Here is a 19,146-nt window from a genome sequence, read left to right as displayed (position 1 = left end):
TTTTAATTACAACATTTTACATTGCTATGTCCGTTTTCATCTTCTAGTTTTCAACAAAATTTTAAGACAATATGAATATAAGATAAGATCATCATTAGACAACATTTTGTATGTGAACATGTGAACTTCCCCTTGTCATTTTCCTCTCAGATGAAGCTTTTCATCTGTTCCCTGAGCTTTTCCCTTCCTTTTTCGGTTCACTTTTTCTCTATCTCAGCAAATATGCAGTAAAAGAAGGAACTTTCTTTGATCAGAAATTTACATAACGACAAAAAGAGATAACTGGCCACATCATTTTCTTATTTGTATTGGTTTTGGTACAACATAAAGTCTCTTAGATTAACATATTTTGTATATTTATAGCATTACATGTGACAACCGTTACATTACTTTTCTTTTCGAAATTGAAAGAAATATGCTTATCTCCTAATTCAACCAAAAACATTTAGACAAAGAGAAACACCACAAAAGCTATACTACTTTATAAGCGTACAATGCCTTTATGTCTTAGCTTTTTCATTCCTTTTGAAGTAAAATCGTTGTTTTACTTTCTTTGCAACATGGTATATTTTGTTACCTAGTCACTTGTTTCCTCGTTATTGGTTAAATGTTAGTGCTCTAGTGGGACTCCATGCAAATAGAATGCCATTTTCATGACACACATTTCGTTATTCACGACAAGTATATATCACTCAAAATATGAAAGAGTTCAAATAAGTTTGGGTTCACTATGTTCTGGTAGCATAAATGTTTTTCTTTGTGAAACAAATGGAAGGCCATTGTTTAGAGACCCAGTTACATGGGTCCATCCATGTTCTCAACACTTGTATACAGATTAGTCCATTGTACCTACCATACCAAAAAAATGGTACAACTCATTGAAGAGTGGTGAAAATATATGTATCTCTCTTAAACCCAAAACAAACTAATTTGTAACTATCTGATATTTATTTCTTCTATCCTTTATTTGTTAGGTAAAATAAATAGGCTTATGATTAAAGACCTAGTGCAAAATGAGACAATTGGTGGAGGACACTCACCAACTCTCACTTGCTTGCCGACGAGAGTAGACAAGGTTGAAACATTTGTTTTCAATATTCTTTTGTCATGCATGTATCAATTTTTGTTTTGGCATTGTAATTTTTTTTTATAAATGTTTTCACAGATATATCACATTTTAAAAATAAAGAACATGAAAACAAAATTTTAAATAAATTGAATAAGAAAATGTTAAAATAATAAGTGTATGTTTGATGTAGCTTTTGGAAAACTCAAAAGTAATTCTAAAAGTGTAAAATTAATATTGAAATTATTTTGAAGAGTCTGAGTATTATAAAGTATAATTAATTGTCTCTATAATTGATTATACTTGAAGTAATAATTTATAATATTTTTGTTTAAACTTCTTTTTATGTTAAAATTTATTGTTCAATTCATTTTTATATATAATCATTTAAATATAAATTATTTTACATTCAACTTATTTTCTATTCAACTCATTTTAATTAAATTCAATTGTATAAGATTAAATATTGTTTTTTTTTTAATTTTTTTAAAAATAGTTTTTATAGTATAATATATATTTATTTAAAAAAAATTGAAAAGAACTTTTTAACAAAGACTTAAAATTAAAAATGTGATTTGAATAGTTATTCTTATATAATTTTATAATATAATATATATTTATTTTATATATTTTATGGTATAATATATATCTATTGTAAATATTTTATTATTTTATATAACTTTCTTTGAATGTTAAATTTCAAAAAATTATTAATTTTGAAAATATTTTAAAAAATTACAATTTTGATTATATTTTGATCTTCAATAATATAAGTTTATCTTATATATTGTTAAAATTAATTTTTTAATTTATAAAAAACAATTTTTTTTAATATTTTAAAAAGCATTTTTATAAAATCATTTTAAAAAAAAAATCAAAATTAAAACACTTATGGTAGTAGAGTATATAATGATTTGGGTAACCAAAATAGTTGTTTGTTTTTTATAATAATGTAAAAAATTCATTATATTATAAATATTAAATCAACTATATGAATTTGTGTTGAATGAAGTGTAGTTAATAAATTAGTTGAACTTATAGCACTAAGATTATTAGCCTAAAATAGTCATCATTGAAGATAGTGAAGTAGGCCACCATCTTCTTCTTCTCTGCAGTGACCTTGGATCTCTGTAGAACCTTTACGCTGTGACTTTTCCACATTTATCCTATGTTTTGACATCTATCTTACTCTATCATTGTTATTGCTACCCTCACCAAATCCCAAAAGGTAACAACCCTTTACAAAAGCCTACAACGCAATAAGCATATAACAATAATCATTGGTGTATTAGTCAAAAAGAAAAGCCTCATTAGTCAAAAGTCTCATTCTTTACTCAAATGGGTTTGGTTTTTTTGTTGTCATTAATGGTTCTGTTTAAGTTTTAAGCTCTATTATTAGTTGCAAGTAATCAAATAAATTTGATGTTTTTGTTGGTGCTGAAAAAGGGAAGTTTTTTGTTTTTTTTCTATGGTGAAATGCTACTAGAGTACAAGACAAGTCAAGTTTAGTGAAGATTTTGGTGGAAAAGTTTACATTTTGGTTAAGAAAGTGTTGCTGGGTTGTTTGTGGAATGGGGCTTGAAGGTTTGATTCCAAGGCATAATCGTTCAAAGAGGTGATTCTCTAGTTAATCTGATTAGGTTCTTTAACTTATTTTGTTGCTTAAAGTTAGGTCCTTTTTATGTTTTTTTATTATGGTTGTGCAATTTATGTAAAAGGGGTTTCTAGATTTTCTGGAAAATGGAAAATAAAGCTTTCACATTTATGTCAATTTTGCTCTATTTTTTTCCTTTTGGGTCTAGTTTTGTATACCCATTTGGATTTTGGGGAGAAGGGTTCATAACTCTTGAAAAGGGTACCGTAGAATACACTTTTTATTATATGAATGAATATTTTAAATTGTTATTTATTAATTATGTTTTACTGTTTTTATATTATATGTGACAGCTTTCCTGATATGAAAACAGTCAAGGAGGATATTTCAGATAGCCTTGAGACTTCAGATCAAACAAAGCTGGTATAATAAATCACTTCTCTATTTCATCTAGAAAGTTGTCATCACTTTTTTCTAGCTTTTTTAACTTGGGAATTTTAAGGTAGAGTCCCACGTCGAATTTTATTTTAATACACTGTTAAAACTTTTGTTAAAACACTTTACAGTCAAGCAATTACAATTTACAACCAATCATATATGTAACGTGTTTGAACACTTCAGATTGAAGGCGTGTCTGGTGTTCGACACATTTAGATTTGATTACATACAATTACTTGCATTTTTCAAATTATTAATGGTATCGACTTGCTAGCAAAATTTTCATGCCTAAAGTATGAGCTTGATCTGGTTCCAGGATGCAGGTTACCTCACAGAATGCAGTGAAGCTAATAAAAAACAAAGCCCCGTGAATAATGTTCGAAATACTCTAAAGCAAGAGGTACATCACCAGAACATATTTTTTGCAGTTTGGTTCAACCGGTTATTTTGTTTTAACTGTGTTTTCGAATTATGTATGTCTATTTTTGTGGCAGATTTTACAATTAGAGAAAAGACTAGAAGACCAATTTAAGGTTAGATGCACATTAGAAAAGGCACTTGGATACAGACCGATATCTCTTGTTAATCCAGATGACATGACAATACCAAAGGTTAGAATTTCTTCAATGAATTTTAACAATCTTCTTTTTTTCAGTTTTTCGCAAATTGCTTTCTGTCTGATGCGAGTTTTTTCTTACTCTAGCCAACCACAGATTTAGTTAAAGAAATCGCAGTTTTAGAGTTAGAAGTTGTATATTTGGAACAATATCTTCTCTCCTTATACCGTAAAGCATTTGAGCAACAACTATCTCCCGCCGTGGCTTCATCTACCGTGGAGGAAAGTGAAAAGTCTCCTCCTCTAACAACACCTAGAGATAGATTCCTTGAAGTTTCTCCGTGTCTAACAATAAAAGGATATTCTGATGAACAATGTATTGATCACAAGCTTGATACTAATAAAAAAGAATGTAATGAATATGGACTCGAGACTCCTGATAAAGAATGCATTGTACGTCATCCAGAAGAAAAACATTTAGACTCCGGTGTTCATCGTTGTCACTCCTCGTTATCTCAATATTCGGCAAGAGTATCTCCTCCAGAAGAAGCATTGACCGATTCTTTACGCGCCTGTTATTCTCAACCCTTGTCCATGGTGGAGGTAAAACTTGTTTCATGGAAAATTCCTTTACTTGTTTTTGCTGCAATGGTACCATTCTGTTTGCAGCTATATCAGCATTAAAAGCAACGAGAATGATACTTTCGTCGGCTTTCTTTTGATTTTGTTTGACTTGATTTGTTGTATACAGTTTGCCGAAAACGTTGATGCTTCAACAAAAATAATCAGTCTAGCAGAACATCTCGGTACTCGAATATTTGATCATATTCCAGAAACAGCTAATAGGCTTTCCGAGGATATGGTTAAATGTATATCAGCTATATATTACAAACTTTCAGACTCACCTGCAACAAATCCCGGCCTTTCATCTCCCAGTACTTCAACAAGTGCCTTTTCTATTGGAGATCAAGGAGACATGTGGAGTCCAGGATTCAAAAATAACTCATCTTTTGATGTAGAGTTAGAGAATCCTTTTCATGTTGAAGGACTCAAGGAGTTTAGCGGGCCTTATAGCACCATGGTTGAGGTATCGTGGATTTATAAAGTGAATCAGAAATTGGGTGATACAGAACAGTTGCTCCAGAATTTCAGGTGAGTCTATTAATATCTAGATGATCGGTAGAGGAGTACACTCTCAGGACCCAAGTCTTCACCAACAGACAAACCCTTGGGGGTTAGTTATAATGATCATCTACTTCTATTTTGTTTCAGGTCACTTATTGGTCAATTAGAAGAAGTAGATCCGGGGAAGTTGAAACCCGAGGAGAAGTTAGCTTTCTGGATCAACGTACACAATGCTTTAGTGATGCATGTAATAATTACTCTCAAAACCATGTTACCGTTTCTTACAATTTCATTTCTCTCACTTGATTAATTGGTCTAGAATCTGTTCTTTGGTTTCTAATAGGCTTTTTTGGCTTATGGAATTCCCCAAAACAATGTGAAAAGGGTCTTTCTTCTGTTGAAGGTAGAAAACCATTAGTAGCTTTATTAGTCAATTTGAGTACGAAACCGAAACCGAGTCTACCTGCTTTAGATATATTGCTCAATGTATTGCTCTTTACAGGCTGCATATAATGTTGGAGGTCATACCGTCAGTGCAGACACAATACAGAATACTATACTCGGGTGCCGGATGTCTCGTCCTGGACAGGTGGATATTACAATTCCAACCTTTCCCCGTTAAAAAATACTTAGTTTGAAACATTTTATTGCTTGACGATTTTCTTCTAAGTAGCTTGGTTTCTCTTGCAGTGGTTCCGCGTGTTCTTTTCTTCGAGAACAAAATTCAAAGCGGGAGATGGACGACAAGCGTATGCAATCGAGCAGCCTGAGCCTCTTCTTCACTTTGCACTTTGTTCAGGAACCCACTCTGATCCAGCGGTACTTATCTCATATCTCATGTATATGTAGTTCTCTTTTGTTTTTTATTTCTCCATTTCTAAAATACGGTCTTCTCAATCTTATGACAGGTACGTGTATATACACCGAAAAGAGTACATCGAGAACTAGAAGTTGCGAAGGAAGAGTACATTAGAGCCACATTTGGGGTAAGCAAAGACCAGAAAATACTTCTACCGAAGATTGTAGATTCATTCTCCAAGGAATCAGGTTTGTCCCATGCCAGTCTTACAGAGATGATCCAACAGTCTCTACCTGAGTCTCTGAGAAAAAGTATCAAGAAATGTCATCTTGCGAAGTCGGGAAAGAGCATAGAATGGATTCCGCACAACTTTACGTTTCGATATCTCATACCTAAGGAGCTGGTAAAATAATTACTTTGTAACATTATGGGAGACCATCTGCAAATGTTTGATCAATAAGTATGTATTCTTTTGAGATTTGGATTTGGTGTAGTAACCGTGTCACGCAGTTTTCGATCTCTACTGTTTGATCTCAAACTAACAGTTGAAATCATTTTGATTGTATACTGATTTTTTTACTGTGAAATTTGAACCGGTTGATCACAAATTAACGGCCGAGATCTAAAACTGCGTGTTTTTTCTACTGCAACAGATCCTGATCCTTTGTACAAAATTGACAGGGTAGCATCAACAGATAAATGTAATATTGCAACATGTAGTGGTAGCATTTTGCATCTGTAATATGTCTTGTCATGCTATTTATTGTAGTATCTGCAACTGTTGTAGTTTATCACAAGAATTGAAATTCTGCTCTATGCAATGTAAATGATTTATTGTTACAACCAATTGTCAGTTGGATTTCTTTGTAGCTCAACATGGATTTTAAATAGGGATTCAAATTTTGAATCCGAAGACCTATTTTTCATATCATATATCAAATCAGCTTGGTTTTTTTTTTAAGTTTTCGTATTTCCTGATAAGAGTCTCACATTGGATAATATATAGTCTAAACATGTCTTTATAAGTGGGTGTAATCCTCATCCTACAAACCGTTTTTATAGGGTTGAGTTAGAGTCAACCACGTTTCTTAACATTACCTATTTGGATGCTACCTATTAGAGAATAAATTCAAAATAGAATTAGTTAGTAATATTATAACAATTTTTTGTTCCTATCTTATTATTAGATAGAGTTAGTTATAAAGATTGAGCCATCTCACTCAGATTGTTACATATATAGTTTTATTTAGAAAAGTCTTTATATTTGAATTAATCTTGAATATTGAAAACACTTTGTTCATTTTCTTTTATGGCATCAGAGTAGGTTCTGATTTAGAAGAGAAATTGGAGAAAGATACTTATAAATCTGAAATAAAGAATACACATGTCTATCATTTAAGCAACTATGATAATCTGGAACTCCACTCGTGACACCACCGTGGAATGGAGAAATTTATCGTACCTGGACAAGATCGATCAATATAGCTTTGTGTGCGAATAAGAAACTAGGTTTTATTGATGAAACCATTAAGAAACCATCAACTCAATTTAAAGAATACCATGATTGTGATACAGTGGATTTGATGGTGACAATGTGACTGATCAATGCGACATAACCAAATATGCATAACAACGTCTCACATGCTTCAACAACTCGAGATGTGTGGATCGATTTTGAAGAACGCTTTGCTCAAACCAACACACCACAAATTCATCAATTATGGAGAAATTTATGTTTGATGTAGAAAGAATCAGACACGACAGTAACAAAATTACTACACCTAATTCAAGATTCTTATTGATGAGTTAATTGAGTTATAACCCTCACCCAATTGTAATTGTGGAGTTGTCAAAGAATTAACTCGAATGGAAGAAGAACAACGAGGTGGTAACATGAATCTCCGACACTCATCTCAAACTCAACGGTTGTTGACGGAAGAAATTGCTTGAGCAGCTTGAAGATATGGAGAGGACTTGCTCCTATGTAGCACAACTTGCCCCAGTGTGATGGGTCTATGCAAAATGTTTACCTCAAAAGATTTTTGGAAGAAATTGTACCATGATTTGGTCTTAGATGGCCTGCCCCATAATGAAAGGATTTGTCCCTAATTAACCGACTCTTGGAGTAGTTGGATTTGACGTGCTTTTGAGGTAGTTTTCACCGGTATAAGCGTTGAAGCGACATAACTCACACTGACTAAATATTGAAGGGAATTGCCTTGGGTCGACAGAATCTCTAGGTGATCTACCCCTGGTTGATAAAGTCTTGAGTTGGTCTTCTCTGGATCAACCGATCCTTTAAATGATTTGTCCCCTGATCAACAAATATTTCGATACTTGCTTTAGACTGATCAATTCTTGGAATAACCTTCCTATGATCAACTTCAAACGTTCTAGAAACATTGATTTTTGTTTCATGATGCATGAAAATGATTAATAAAATTTAATTGAATATTTTGATGATAAATCAAATGATCGTGAATTTTTTTTCTTTTCAAAATGCATAATGAAAAAAAATGCAATTTTAGTCAATTTCTTCAACATGTAAAATGTTGACTTTATGTTGATTTTTTTACTATAATGCATATATGCATGATTATGGTGACTTTATATGATGATAAAAATGCATATGACTAAAAAATATAAAACTTGGCAACAAATGAATTTAAGATACTCGAACAAAATTGGGGTATGATACTTCACACTGAAGAACGACAACAATTAAACCATAAACCTTCAACATTCATCCAAGCAAAAAGGGAAGAAAGAATCTCGCACCAGATGAGAACAAGAAGATGAGGTAGAAGGAGTTCTAGGCAGGAAGGGGAAAGAAAGAGAAAAGAGTCGATACCGTTGCTCAAAACCAAGGAATTCTCCTCCTTATAGGTTGGTCTCCCATTTATGTTTACACTTTTCCATAGAATTTGATTTTGTTGTGCTTTATTGTCTTAAGTCTATTTTATTTATATGGTATTCGTATACTTTTAAATATGTTTTAGTACCATGTAATAATCTAGTTAAGAAAAACATAATCATCTTCTAAACAATTTAAACTAAAATCATATATCAATCCTATTGTTTTTTTTACCAATTTATAAAATTGAATTCTATTTTTTCTTTCAATTTTTTTTAACAACTTTTTCTAATGTCATGAAGTAATCTTTTAAAAAATTATTATTTTTAAATCATATTTTTTAAACTAACTTTTTTTAAACTAATATTATAAAACACATATCACCAATCTTCTTTTAAGACTAATATCATGAATTTCTTTTAAACTAATATCACAAATCCTTTTTTTTATTAATATCACAAATCCCTTTTTTAACTAATATAAAAAATTGATTATTTTTTAAAAGATAAACTTTTAATCCAACTTTTTTAAAGCAACTTTTAAAATCAATCTCTTTTAAATATCAAAACTCAATTATTTTTAAAAAAATCAACTTTTCTAAGGAAACTTTTAAGATCAATTTCTTTTAAAGGTCAGAAAATCCATTTTTAAAATATGTGTTATGAGACAATATTCAAACCAATACAAAAAATATATATTTAATAATTAGTAATAATATTGTTATAATTAAAATAAAAAGATAAAAATATAATTAATTAGTGAATATTAATTAATTAGGGTTAATTTCTGGGATATTAATTAATTAGGGATAACTATGGGATAGTTTATGGATAATTATGGGATAAAATCCTAGGTTTTTAAAGGATAAAAATAAGAGATAATCAATAGATATAAATCGGGGATAAAAATCAGGAATAAAGGACATATCATTTATTAATTAATATTACCATTTATTTTCTTAAATAAGTTAATCATTATATTTCTCCAATCAAATGGGATAATAATCAATGGGATAAGAACATGTGGTGATAATCAAGGGATAAGAACATGAATAAAACATGGGATACAATTCTAGGGTTGTCCATGGGATAAAATCGGGGATAAAATTAGGGATAAGGGTTATGTCTAATATTCGAGTATAATCACTAATTCATTTTTTAAATAAATCAAATACTATATTTTTGCAAAATAATTAAGGGATAAAATCAATTTAACACATTTTAAACTATAAGTCCTCTACCCAAGTGTATTGAGGTATTTTCTTAAAATCAATCACTTCTTTATCCCTTGAAAATTCCCATGCATCGGGACGAAGAAGTGATTGATTTTAAGAAAATGCCTTAATACACTATGGTAGAGGACTTATATTTTGAAGTGTGTTGAATTGATTTTATCCCTTAAATATTTTGCAAAAATATAGTATTTGATTTATTTAAAAAATGAATTAGTGATTATACTCGAATATTAGACATAACACTTATACCTAGTTTTATCCCCGATTTTATCCCTTGGGCAACACAAAAATTTTATCTCATATTTTATCCCCTGATTCTTATCCCATGTTCTTATCCCCTTGATTATTATCTTATTTGATTGCAGAAAGATTGCAAAAATATAATGATTAACTTATTTAAGAAAATAAATGGTAATATTAAATATTAAATGATAAATGATATATCAATTATCCCTGAATTATATCCCTTGATTTATCTCTTGTTTTTATGCCTTAAAATCCTATAATTTTATCCCATAAATATCCCTAAATTATCTCATAATTATCTCTAAGTTATTCTATGAATTATCCCTAATTAATTAATATCCCATAACTTAACTCTAATTAATTAATATTCACTAACTAATTATATTTTTGTCTTTTTATCTTAATTTTAATAATTTTACTACTAATTATTAAATATTTTTTTTTTGTATTTTTTTTGTATTGGTTTGAATATTGTCTCATAACACCTATTTTAAAAATTAACTTTCTGACATTTCAAAGAAATTGATATTAAAAGTTGCTTTAGAAAAGTTGGATTAAAAGTTTATTTTTTCAAAATAATTGAATTTTGATATTTAAAAGATATTGATTTTAAAGTTTGCTTTAGAAAAGTTGAATTAAAAGTTTATTTTTTAAAAAATAATCAAATTTTGATATTAGTTAAAAAAGGGATTTGTGATATTAGTGAAAAAAAGGATTTGTGATATTAGTTTAAAAGAAATTCATGATATTAATCTTAAAAGAAGATTGGTGAAAAAAGTTAACTTAAAAAAATTGATTTTTTAAAAGATTACTTCATGACATTAGAAAAAGTTGTTAAAAAAGTGTAGAGAATAAATAGATAAAATTAGGTTAAAAAAATTAAATTAAATTAAATTAAATTTTTTAGAAAAAAAATTCATTTAACCTGATTTTACCTATTTCTTAGACCCCAAGCTAATGAATCTGGATGAATTCATGATTTTGTGAATTAAATTAAATTTTTTAGAAAAAAATTCATTTAACCCGATTCTACCTATTTCTTAGACCCCAAACTAATGAATCGGGATGAATTCATGATTTTGTGAATTTAATAATATAATAATGATAAAAGATTTTTACTTTTTTATTTTTATGATTTTTTTAGATCTTATGCATAAAATAATGATTTTGACAAAAATATAATATTTTAAAAATGCATTAATAAAAAATACAAAAATTAATAATTAAATAATGAAAAATATTTTTGTTGATTTAATGTTTGATGATAATAATATGAATAATTGATGATAGTAAATCAATAATAATTAAAATGATCAATACTAATAATAAAGAGATTAATGATATCCACAAAATCACTTATCTAATTAAAAGTAAGCAAAAAAAATTTCATGAGTTTTTACTTATGAAGAAATAATAATTGATAATAATAAAAACAATGTATTTATAATAACAAAAATGATTTTGATGGTTTTTTATTTTTTGGATTAAAAATATATTAAAATAAATAATATGATAATAATTAAATTAAATAAAAGTTTGAAGAAAAAAAATACAAATTTTGATTTAGATTAAAAATTAAAAAAATTAAAAATACAAATTTTGATTTTTTTAGATTAACAATAATTAAAAAAAAATAAAAAATAAAAAAAATATAATAAAATACAAAAATAGATTTTTAGATTAAAAATAACATAATTAAAATAAAAAATAAATTTTATAATTAAAAAAAGTTCCACAAAGTGGTGAGAGTGAGATTTAAAGCTGATGATCTTATACATTCTTGCTATTTTAATTTTGGAAAATAATTAAATATTAATTTTGATGGTGTTGATTAGGAGTGAATAAACAATGTAATCTCTTTTGAAAAGAATTGGTTTAAGAACTCTGTGATGACTCATAATTTTTTTGGGATGTGACATTGGACCTCTAGTAATATTGATAATAACATAAGAATGAATTCTACAATAATTAATAATAATTAATAATTATTTTTTTGATTTTTATATACTAATGACTAATTAATTAATAATAAAGATGATCGTAAATAAGCTTAAAAATAACAAAATTTATTTTATTAAATCATTTGTAGTATCAGGATGAGAAATTTAACGTGTAAAAATTTTTGGATACTAAAAAGATTTCATGATTACTATTCATATTAATAATAATACTACTAGAATGATAATAATAAACTAATAAAACTCAACATATTATTATTAATAAGCCATCAACTAATACTAATAATGCTAAATAATAAATATATTAATTTCAATTAATAATAACAACCAAAACTATAATAAGAAATTTAACATGTCTTTGTGTTTGCAAACCTTACACATGCTCTCTTATCAATTGTGTCATTTAATTTATTCGAAATAAAATAATACTAGAAAGTATATGAATAGTGGGCAAAATTTGGGGTATAAAAGTCATCTCTTGCATAAAACACGCACAAGAAATCACAATGGATTACATGAAATCATATTTGGTAATTGTGGTAATAAAATCCAATGGATTATTGATAGTGGTGCATCTAATCATATGATTGCATCATCTCATATTTTAAAAGGAGTTAGAAATATAAACAAGCTTTTTTTTTTCATGTTGTTACAGCCACTAAAGACGCAACTATTATTGAAAAATGGAAGATGTAAAATTATCCATGAATATCATACTGCATGATATTTTATTAGTTCCAAGTTTTAAGGGCAATTTAATTTATATTCACAAGTCCACTCATGATTTAAATTTTCTCATAACTTATGATAAAAACCCTTGTATAATATAATACCAAGTCTTGAAGAAGAAGATTTGATACGGTAATCTGCATGAAGGGGTTTATAATCCCCCAAGGCCACATCAACTTGCTTCTGCAATGCAAAAAAACTTGGCAGCTTTTTGGCATAAAAGAATGACGCATCCTTCCATACAAACTTTCTTATCACATATCAAACTCCCTTAATTGTAATTTTAATTCTAGTAAAGTAGAATGGTGTGATGTTTGTCATAGATCAAAATATTGTAGAAGTTATTTCAATTTGAGTATGAATTAAGCTAAAGCACTTTGTGATTTAATTCATTGTAATTTATGAGAGAAATATATTACGACATCTCACCATGTTTTGCATTATTTTCTCACCATACTTTATGACTACACTCGAGGAACATAAGTCTACCTTATGAAACACAAACCAAAAATATTAGACAACATCATTAATTTTTGCAACATGATCAAAAGGTAGTTTATTGTGCATGTTAAAATGATTCGCAATGATAATGAGACAATTTTTTCTAACTGTAGTTTTCAAGCCTACATTCAACTAGAAGGAATCATTCATGAGACATCTTGTGTAGCTATTCCACGACAAAATAGACGTGTAGAGAGAAAACACATGCATATATTGAATGTTGCACGAGCATTACGTTTCCAATCTAACATTCTATTATAATTTAGGGGAGAATGTGTACTCACTACATCATATATTGAATGTTGCACAAGCATTTCCAATAAAGAAAATACATCGTAATAGATGCTTATCTATAAAGAACCCAATTATGAGCACTTCAGAGTCTTTGGATTCTTGTGTTAGATGAAAAATCTATCCAAGAAACCTAACAAAATTGGACAAAGAGCAAAAGATGTATATTTGTTGGTTATCCTCAGGGATAAAAAGGATGCAGAGTATATAATCAAGACACACACACTTTTACCACATCAAGGGATGTTGTGCTTTATGAACATATATTTTCATATGCCTTGAGACAATATGATACAACTAGTAGTATTAAGCATCATACAAATCAACATACATATCAAAATCAAGTAGAAGAAGAATCAATTATTTGATCAAGTAGAAAACAAAGATCCTTCAATAGAGGAAAATTAATCCATACTTCTAATCCTCAATAAGAATCTAATGTTGTCTACGTTAATGAAACCCCTTCAAATTCCAATGATAAAGAGATAAGCATTTATGAAACATAAGAAATTTCATCGAACCTTGAACCTAACATAATTGAAGAAGGAAAAATGGGAGAAGGAGTTTTGGACATTGAAGAGGAAGTCATAACTAAGGGGGAGTTACAATTACCTCGTAGAAATAGACAACATTTTGTTCGTTTGAATGATCATGATGATATGCTATAAACCTCGAATTCACTTTATCAAATCCCAATTCTTCTTCAGGTCTGACTTATCCTATTTCAAAAAATTTATGTTATGATCAATTTTCTCCAAAACACCAAGCATACTTTGCAACCATCACTAATAATGAAAAGTCAAAATCATATTCACAAGAAGTAAAATACTCAATATGGAAGGAGGGAATGACACAAGAACTTAAAACCTTGGAAGATAATGAAACTTCAGATTTAACTCACTTATCTTTAGGGAAAAAGTTAGTAAGTTGAACATGGGTATATAAGATTAAGTACAAGGCTACAAGAGAGACTGAGAAATACAAACCTTGATCAATAGCAAAAGGATTTACACAAGGTAAAAACTTTAATGAGACATTTGCACATGTAGCAAAAGTGACTGCATTTAGATGCTTACTAACTATTGTTGTAGCAAAAGGATGTGAACTTCATCAAATGGATGTTAGCAACGCATTCTTACTTAGAGAGCTCAATGAAGAAATGTACACGAGACTACCTCAAGAATACAAAGTTCCTAATATAAGTATGGTTTTATGCCTAAAAAATCCCCCTTATGTTCTAAAATTGTCTTATAGGAATTGGTACTATAAACTTTCCATGTTCTTGTTCAATTATGATTTTAAAGAAAGTCAAGCAGATCATAGACTTTTTATATATGAATGTGAATCCAATTTTATTATAGTCCTAATTTACGTTGATGATTTGTTCATAGTTGGGAATAATTCATCTGCTTATATCAAATTCAAATAATATATGATTAAATGTTTTCATATGAAAGATCTAGGAGATTTGAAATATTTTTTTGGTTTAGAATTGGCTCGAGGATCGGCAGGATTATTCATTGGTCAAAGAAAATATACTTTGGAGATTCTTAATGAATGTGACATGCTTGTTTGCAAACCATCTCCTTTTCCAATGAAACAAAATCCCAATCTGGCTCCAGCTAGCACATATCATTTTTTTGAATCGAAGATTACTGAGACGCCTTATTTACCTCACTATTATGAGAATAGAGATAATTTATTCAATTCATATTCTAAGGCGATTTATGAAACCCCCTCTTTAAGATCATTGGGATGCGGCCATGGAGTTGTGAGATACTTAAAATCTTCTCCTATGTCAATCATACCAAAGGTTAACGATTTAAAAGTTATTGGTTATTTTAACTCATATTGGACGTCACGTCTTACTACTAAAAAATGTGTTTTCGAAAACTTGATTAAACTTGAAAGTGCACCCATATACTAGAAGACAAAGAAACAAGTTCCAATTTCAAGATCCTCGACTGAGGCAGAGTATCATGCAATGACTTATGATACTAGTTAAATATTATGGCTACGTAGTTTGCTAGCAACTCTTCAAACTCCTTGCACAACTCATATGCTTCTATATTGTGATAGTCGCGCAACTCTACATTTAAATGCACATTTGGTTTTTTATTAGAGAACCAGATATATAGAAGTTGACTCTCATTTCATTTGAGAACATATAAAACTTAGCATTATCTCTACAATTTACTTACCAACCATATAACAATAAACAAACATATTCACAAAATTTTAAAGAATAAGAATTTCTATAATCTTATGACCAAGTTTAATTTTCATAATCCTCATCCTCATTATTATTAGAGAATAAATTTAATATACAATCAGTTAGTTATACTATAATATTGTTTTATTTTATTTTATTATTAGATAAAATTAGTTATAAATTAAAGTTATCTCAGATAATTTATTAAGTTCAAAATTTTATTAGAAATAATTTATTATCTTTGCAATATATATGAAAATTTGCATTTAAATTAACCTTGAAAATACTCTATTTACTTTAAGTACCAATACTAGTTAACATTGATTTAATTTATCTGAGTTGAGGCATCTCCACGTGTAGATTAATAATAATGTCTTTTATTATCTATCTATGATTAAACTCTGAATTACAAAATCTTTTTCCACTAGAAATTGAAGCTGAAGAAAAATAAAAACTTTTACTAAAAGAGTAAAAAAAAATAGTTTCCGTAGGGTAGGCTGGTTGAAATGTGTGGTATCCTATCCCAATCCATTTTCTCTGGTAAGAAAATGGATTTTACTTAGGGGTGGCAAACGGGCATCCCGCTCCGTTTAGGTCCGTTCAGTAAAAGCCCGCAAAAAAACACGGCGGAACGGGACAGTTATAGTTGAGGATGTGAGCCTAAAACTTAGACCCGTCCCACAAAAAAGTGAAGGCAAAACGGAGAAAACCCGCGGACACTGCACTATTTAAGCTTAAAAATGCAAAGTTTTATATAAATACACATGTCCACAGAAGTCCACGCAAAAACAGGGTAGGACGAGACAGACACATTTGAGGATTAGGGTCTAAATAAAAGTTCGGTTTTGCCCACCTAGTTTTACTTACCAAGCTACCAAAATTAATTAATGCCATTAATGTGTTTTGTTTGCACAGAGAGGTGCATCTGTGTTTTTGTGGGGTTCTCTCCACCGCTGGTCACTAACTTTTATGACTCCGATCAATCATACACGGTGTGGATCCCATTCAATCCTTCTTGTCTCAAGTGAATCCATATTCTGTCTTGTTTACTACAACTAGTGTCTCAGACACAGAATCTTCACTGTGCTTTTCCCCTACTGGATCCACAATGGCTGTTTGTAAAAAGCCGTTAACGCATTTTAACTATGCCAAAAGAATAGAGACTCTTTTAAACTACAATTAATTGTGACAATATTTTTTAAAATTCAACAATAAAAAAATATTAAGATCAGCAAGATTGTGTCAGGGTCTAAGATAGATCAAGATCTGCAAACTAGAGCTTTTTTTTATTGAAGAAATGTTCATTAGCAATTCATGAAGTTCAGATCCAAATCAAGCAGAACAACACTAATAGAAACATAACAACATTACAATTACAAGAACAACAGCGATCAATAAGGACTCTCTCCGACATAATTCCCAGGTGGAGAGTAAAAACAAATACTCAAACTGGTTCCATCTTTACCACACATAGCTTGAGCACACCCAAGTTCAAGCGACTTCCTCCAAACAACTTGAGTATAAACACCACACCTATGATTCGGAACACACGAGTTATCACTATGGTTATAGAACTGTTTCTCTTTTACCCACTCTTCAACCACCATGCGTGGCGTCACCGTCGCGCCAACTGCCATGAGCTGATTCGCGCCGTATTTTCCGGCTGTTAAGTTGGCAAACTGACATGTCATTTTGTCTCGTTGATAGCGGACGAGCTTGTTAGTAATGTTGGATAGCTGCTCGCTCCATGTTAGTGGCTCTACGCCGACGGATGATCTTGCTTGGTTGTGAGTTTCCAGAAACTCCCTCGCGGTGGATGATAGCGGCGGTGGGGTAGCCGCTGAATTGGTTGACACGTGGAAGGTGGTAAGAGCTGTCAGCAAAAACATCAGCTGACAGTATTGAACCATTTTCACTGTTTAATTAATTTTGTGGATCTATACGTTTGTGGATGAGACGAAAGTCCCGTTATTTATAGAGAAGAGATTAATCACGTAAAATAATAAATATAAAAAAATATTTTAGGATAAAAGACATATTTAGTCCTGAAGTCACTTAATTTAATTTAGTATTTTACTTTAATTTTTTAATTAAAAAAATTCTAAATTAATTTCTTAACTTCACTTCCGTTATTCTATTTGATCTCTTTTGTCAAATTCTGACAAAAATATCCGTTAAGTTATGGTGATGTGGATGTACAATAAGACTCAAAATCCAAATGTGACTCATCATTTGTACTATAAAGTAGGATTTCCACTTAAGTTTCTCAGATTAATGTTGTTCACTTCTGAGAAACTTAAGTGAAAACCATACTTTATAATACAAATGTTGAGTCACATTTAAACCTTGAATCTTGCTATATATCCATGTTACCATAACTTAATCTTTTTTTGCCATAAATTGACGAAATTGATCAAATAGTGTAACATAAATGAAGTTAATGAACTAACCTGTAACTTTTTTTAGTTAATGAACTAAAGAAAAATATTAAATTAAGTTAAGAGACTAAAACATGTATTAAGCCTAGAATAAACCATCAACTTGTTCCATATTATCATGGTTAGACATTTATGATACATGTGTTATTACATATCATCTTTGTGATATGAATAAAAGAAAGAACATACTCAATCACAATATGATAGAAACCAGAAAAAATGGAATTGGGCGGGTCCAAAAAGTTCAACGGATCCAATATGTGAGTAAGTGGATTCAACTGGTTTTAAATAGGTGGATCAAGTAACAAATAGTCAACCACATGTACCTTGACCCGCTCGAATGCCCAACTATATTAAACGCATTCGTTTTATCAGTCTCACTTAGGGGTAATGCCCACTCATTCTGAATACCATTTCTCTCTCTCTCTCTCTCTCTCTCTCTCTCTCTCTCTCTCTCTCTCTCTCTCTCTCTCTCTCTCTCACACACACACACACACACACACACACACACACACACACACACACACACACTCATACGCACGCATGCACGCGCACACACGCACGCACGCACGCATACACACATACACACACACATTTTGAAATCCTAGCGCCTCCACTCATCACTCACCGCTGTTTCTCTTCTCCTATCATCACTCACCATCGTTACTCACCCTCACAACCACCAATAATCCACCACGACGAAACCCTAGTGCACGACCATCTCACTACAATCATTGGCAGTTACTCTCTCTTACCGCCACCACTACTACACTACGAAGAACACCGCCTTATTTTCTCATTAACCTTCACGACAAACAACACCATTTGAAGTTATGATCTTCATTCTACCATTGTTCTACTTTCGTTTGCAAGGTTGGTGGGTTTGATTCAGTTTTAGATTTTTGTATTTTAGGTTTCAAGTAACTATTTTGTATTGATGTTTTGTCTTGTTGTTTCAGTTCATGACAACAAAGTCGTCATTTACAACCATACATTTGGACATTTCAAGAAATTTCATACAAATTCAGATGTACGGTCGAGTGGGGCCGAGGGTGATTTGGAGTTGGGCAATATTCTAACTAAAGTAAGTTTGGCTTTGTTTTTG

The 19,146-nt window shown here is 30.2% G+C and overlaps 2 protein-coding genes across 2 annotated transcripts; one reads left to right on the top strand and one right to left on the bottom strand.

Annotated features, from left to right (window-relative positions):
* The first annotated feature begins 2,073 nt into the window (after positions 1-2,073).
* On the top strand, positions 2,074-6,453 carry LOC127074510 (uncharacterized). The gene is made up of 12 exons (XM_051015845.1): positions 2,074-2,294; positions 2,553-2,681; positions 3,014-3,083; positions 3,415-3,498; positions 3,593-3,709; positions 3,802-4,257; positions 4,406-4,806; positions 4,927-5,026; positions 5,123-5,182; positions 5,282-5,368; positions 5,470-5,598; positions 5,688-6,453. Exons 2-12 carry the CDS (start codon positions 2,638-2,640, stop codon positions 5,988-5,990), a joined length of 1,851 nt encoding a protein of 616 aa, XP_050871802.1. The 5' UTR covers positions 2,074-2,294; positions 2,553-2,637; the 3' UTR covers positions 5,991-6,453.
* A 10,415-nt stretch (positions 6,454-16,868) lies between these two features.
* On the bottom strand, positions 16,869-17,563 carry LOC127074509 (STS14 protein). Its single transcript, XM_051015843.1, has one exon. It carries the CDS (start codon positions 17,511-17,513, stop codon positions 16,995-16,997), a length of 519 nt encoding a protein of 172 aa, XP_050871800.1. The 5' UTR covers positions 17,514-17,563; the 3' UTR covers positions 16,869-16,994.
* Positions 17,564-19,146: the final 1,583 nt, after the last annotated feature.

Source organism: Lathyrus oleraceus, chromosome 4 (assembly GCF_024323335.1).
Source record: "Lathyrus oleraceus cultivar Zhongwan6 chromosome 4, CAAS_Psat_ZW6_1.0, whole genome shotgun sequence".
Lineage (NCBI taxonomy): Eukaryota > Viridiplantae > Streptophyta > Magnoliopsida > Fabales > Fabaceae > Lathyrus > Lathyrus oleraceus.
This window is presented reverse-complemented; position numbering and strand designations above follow the sequence as displayed.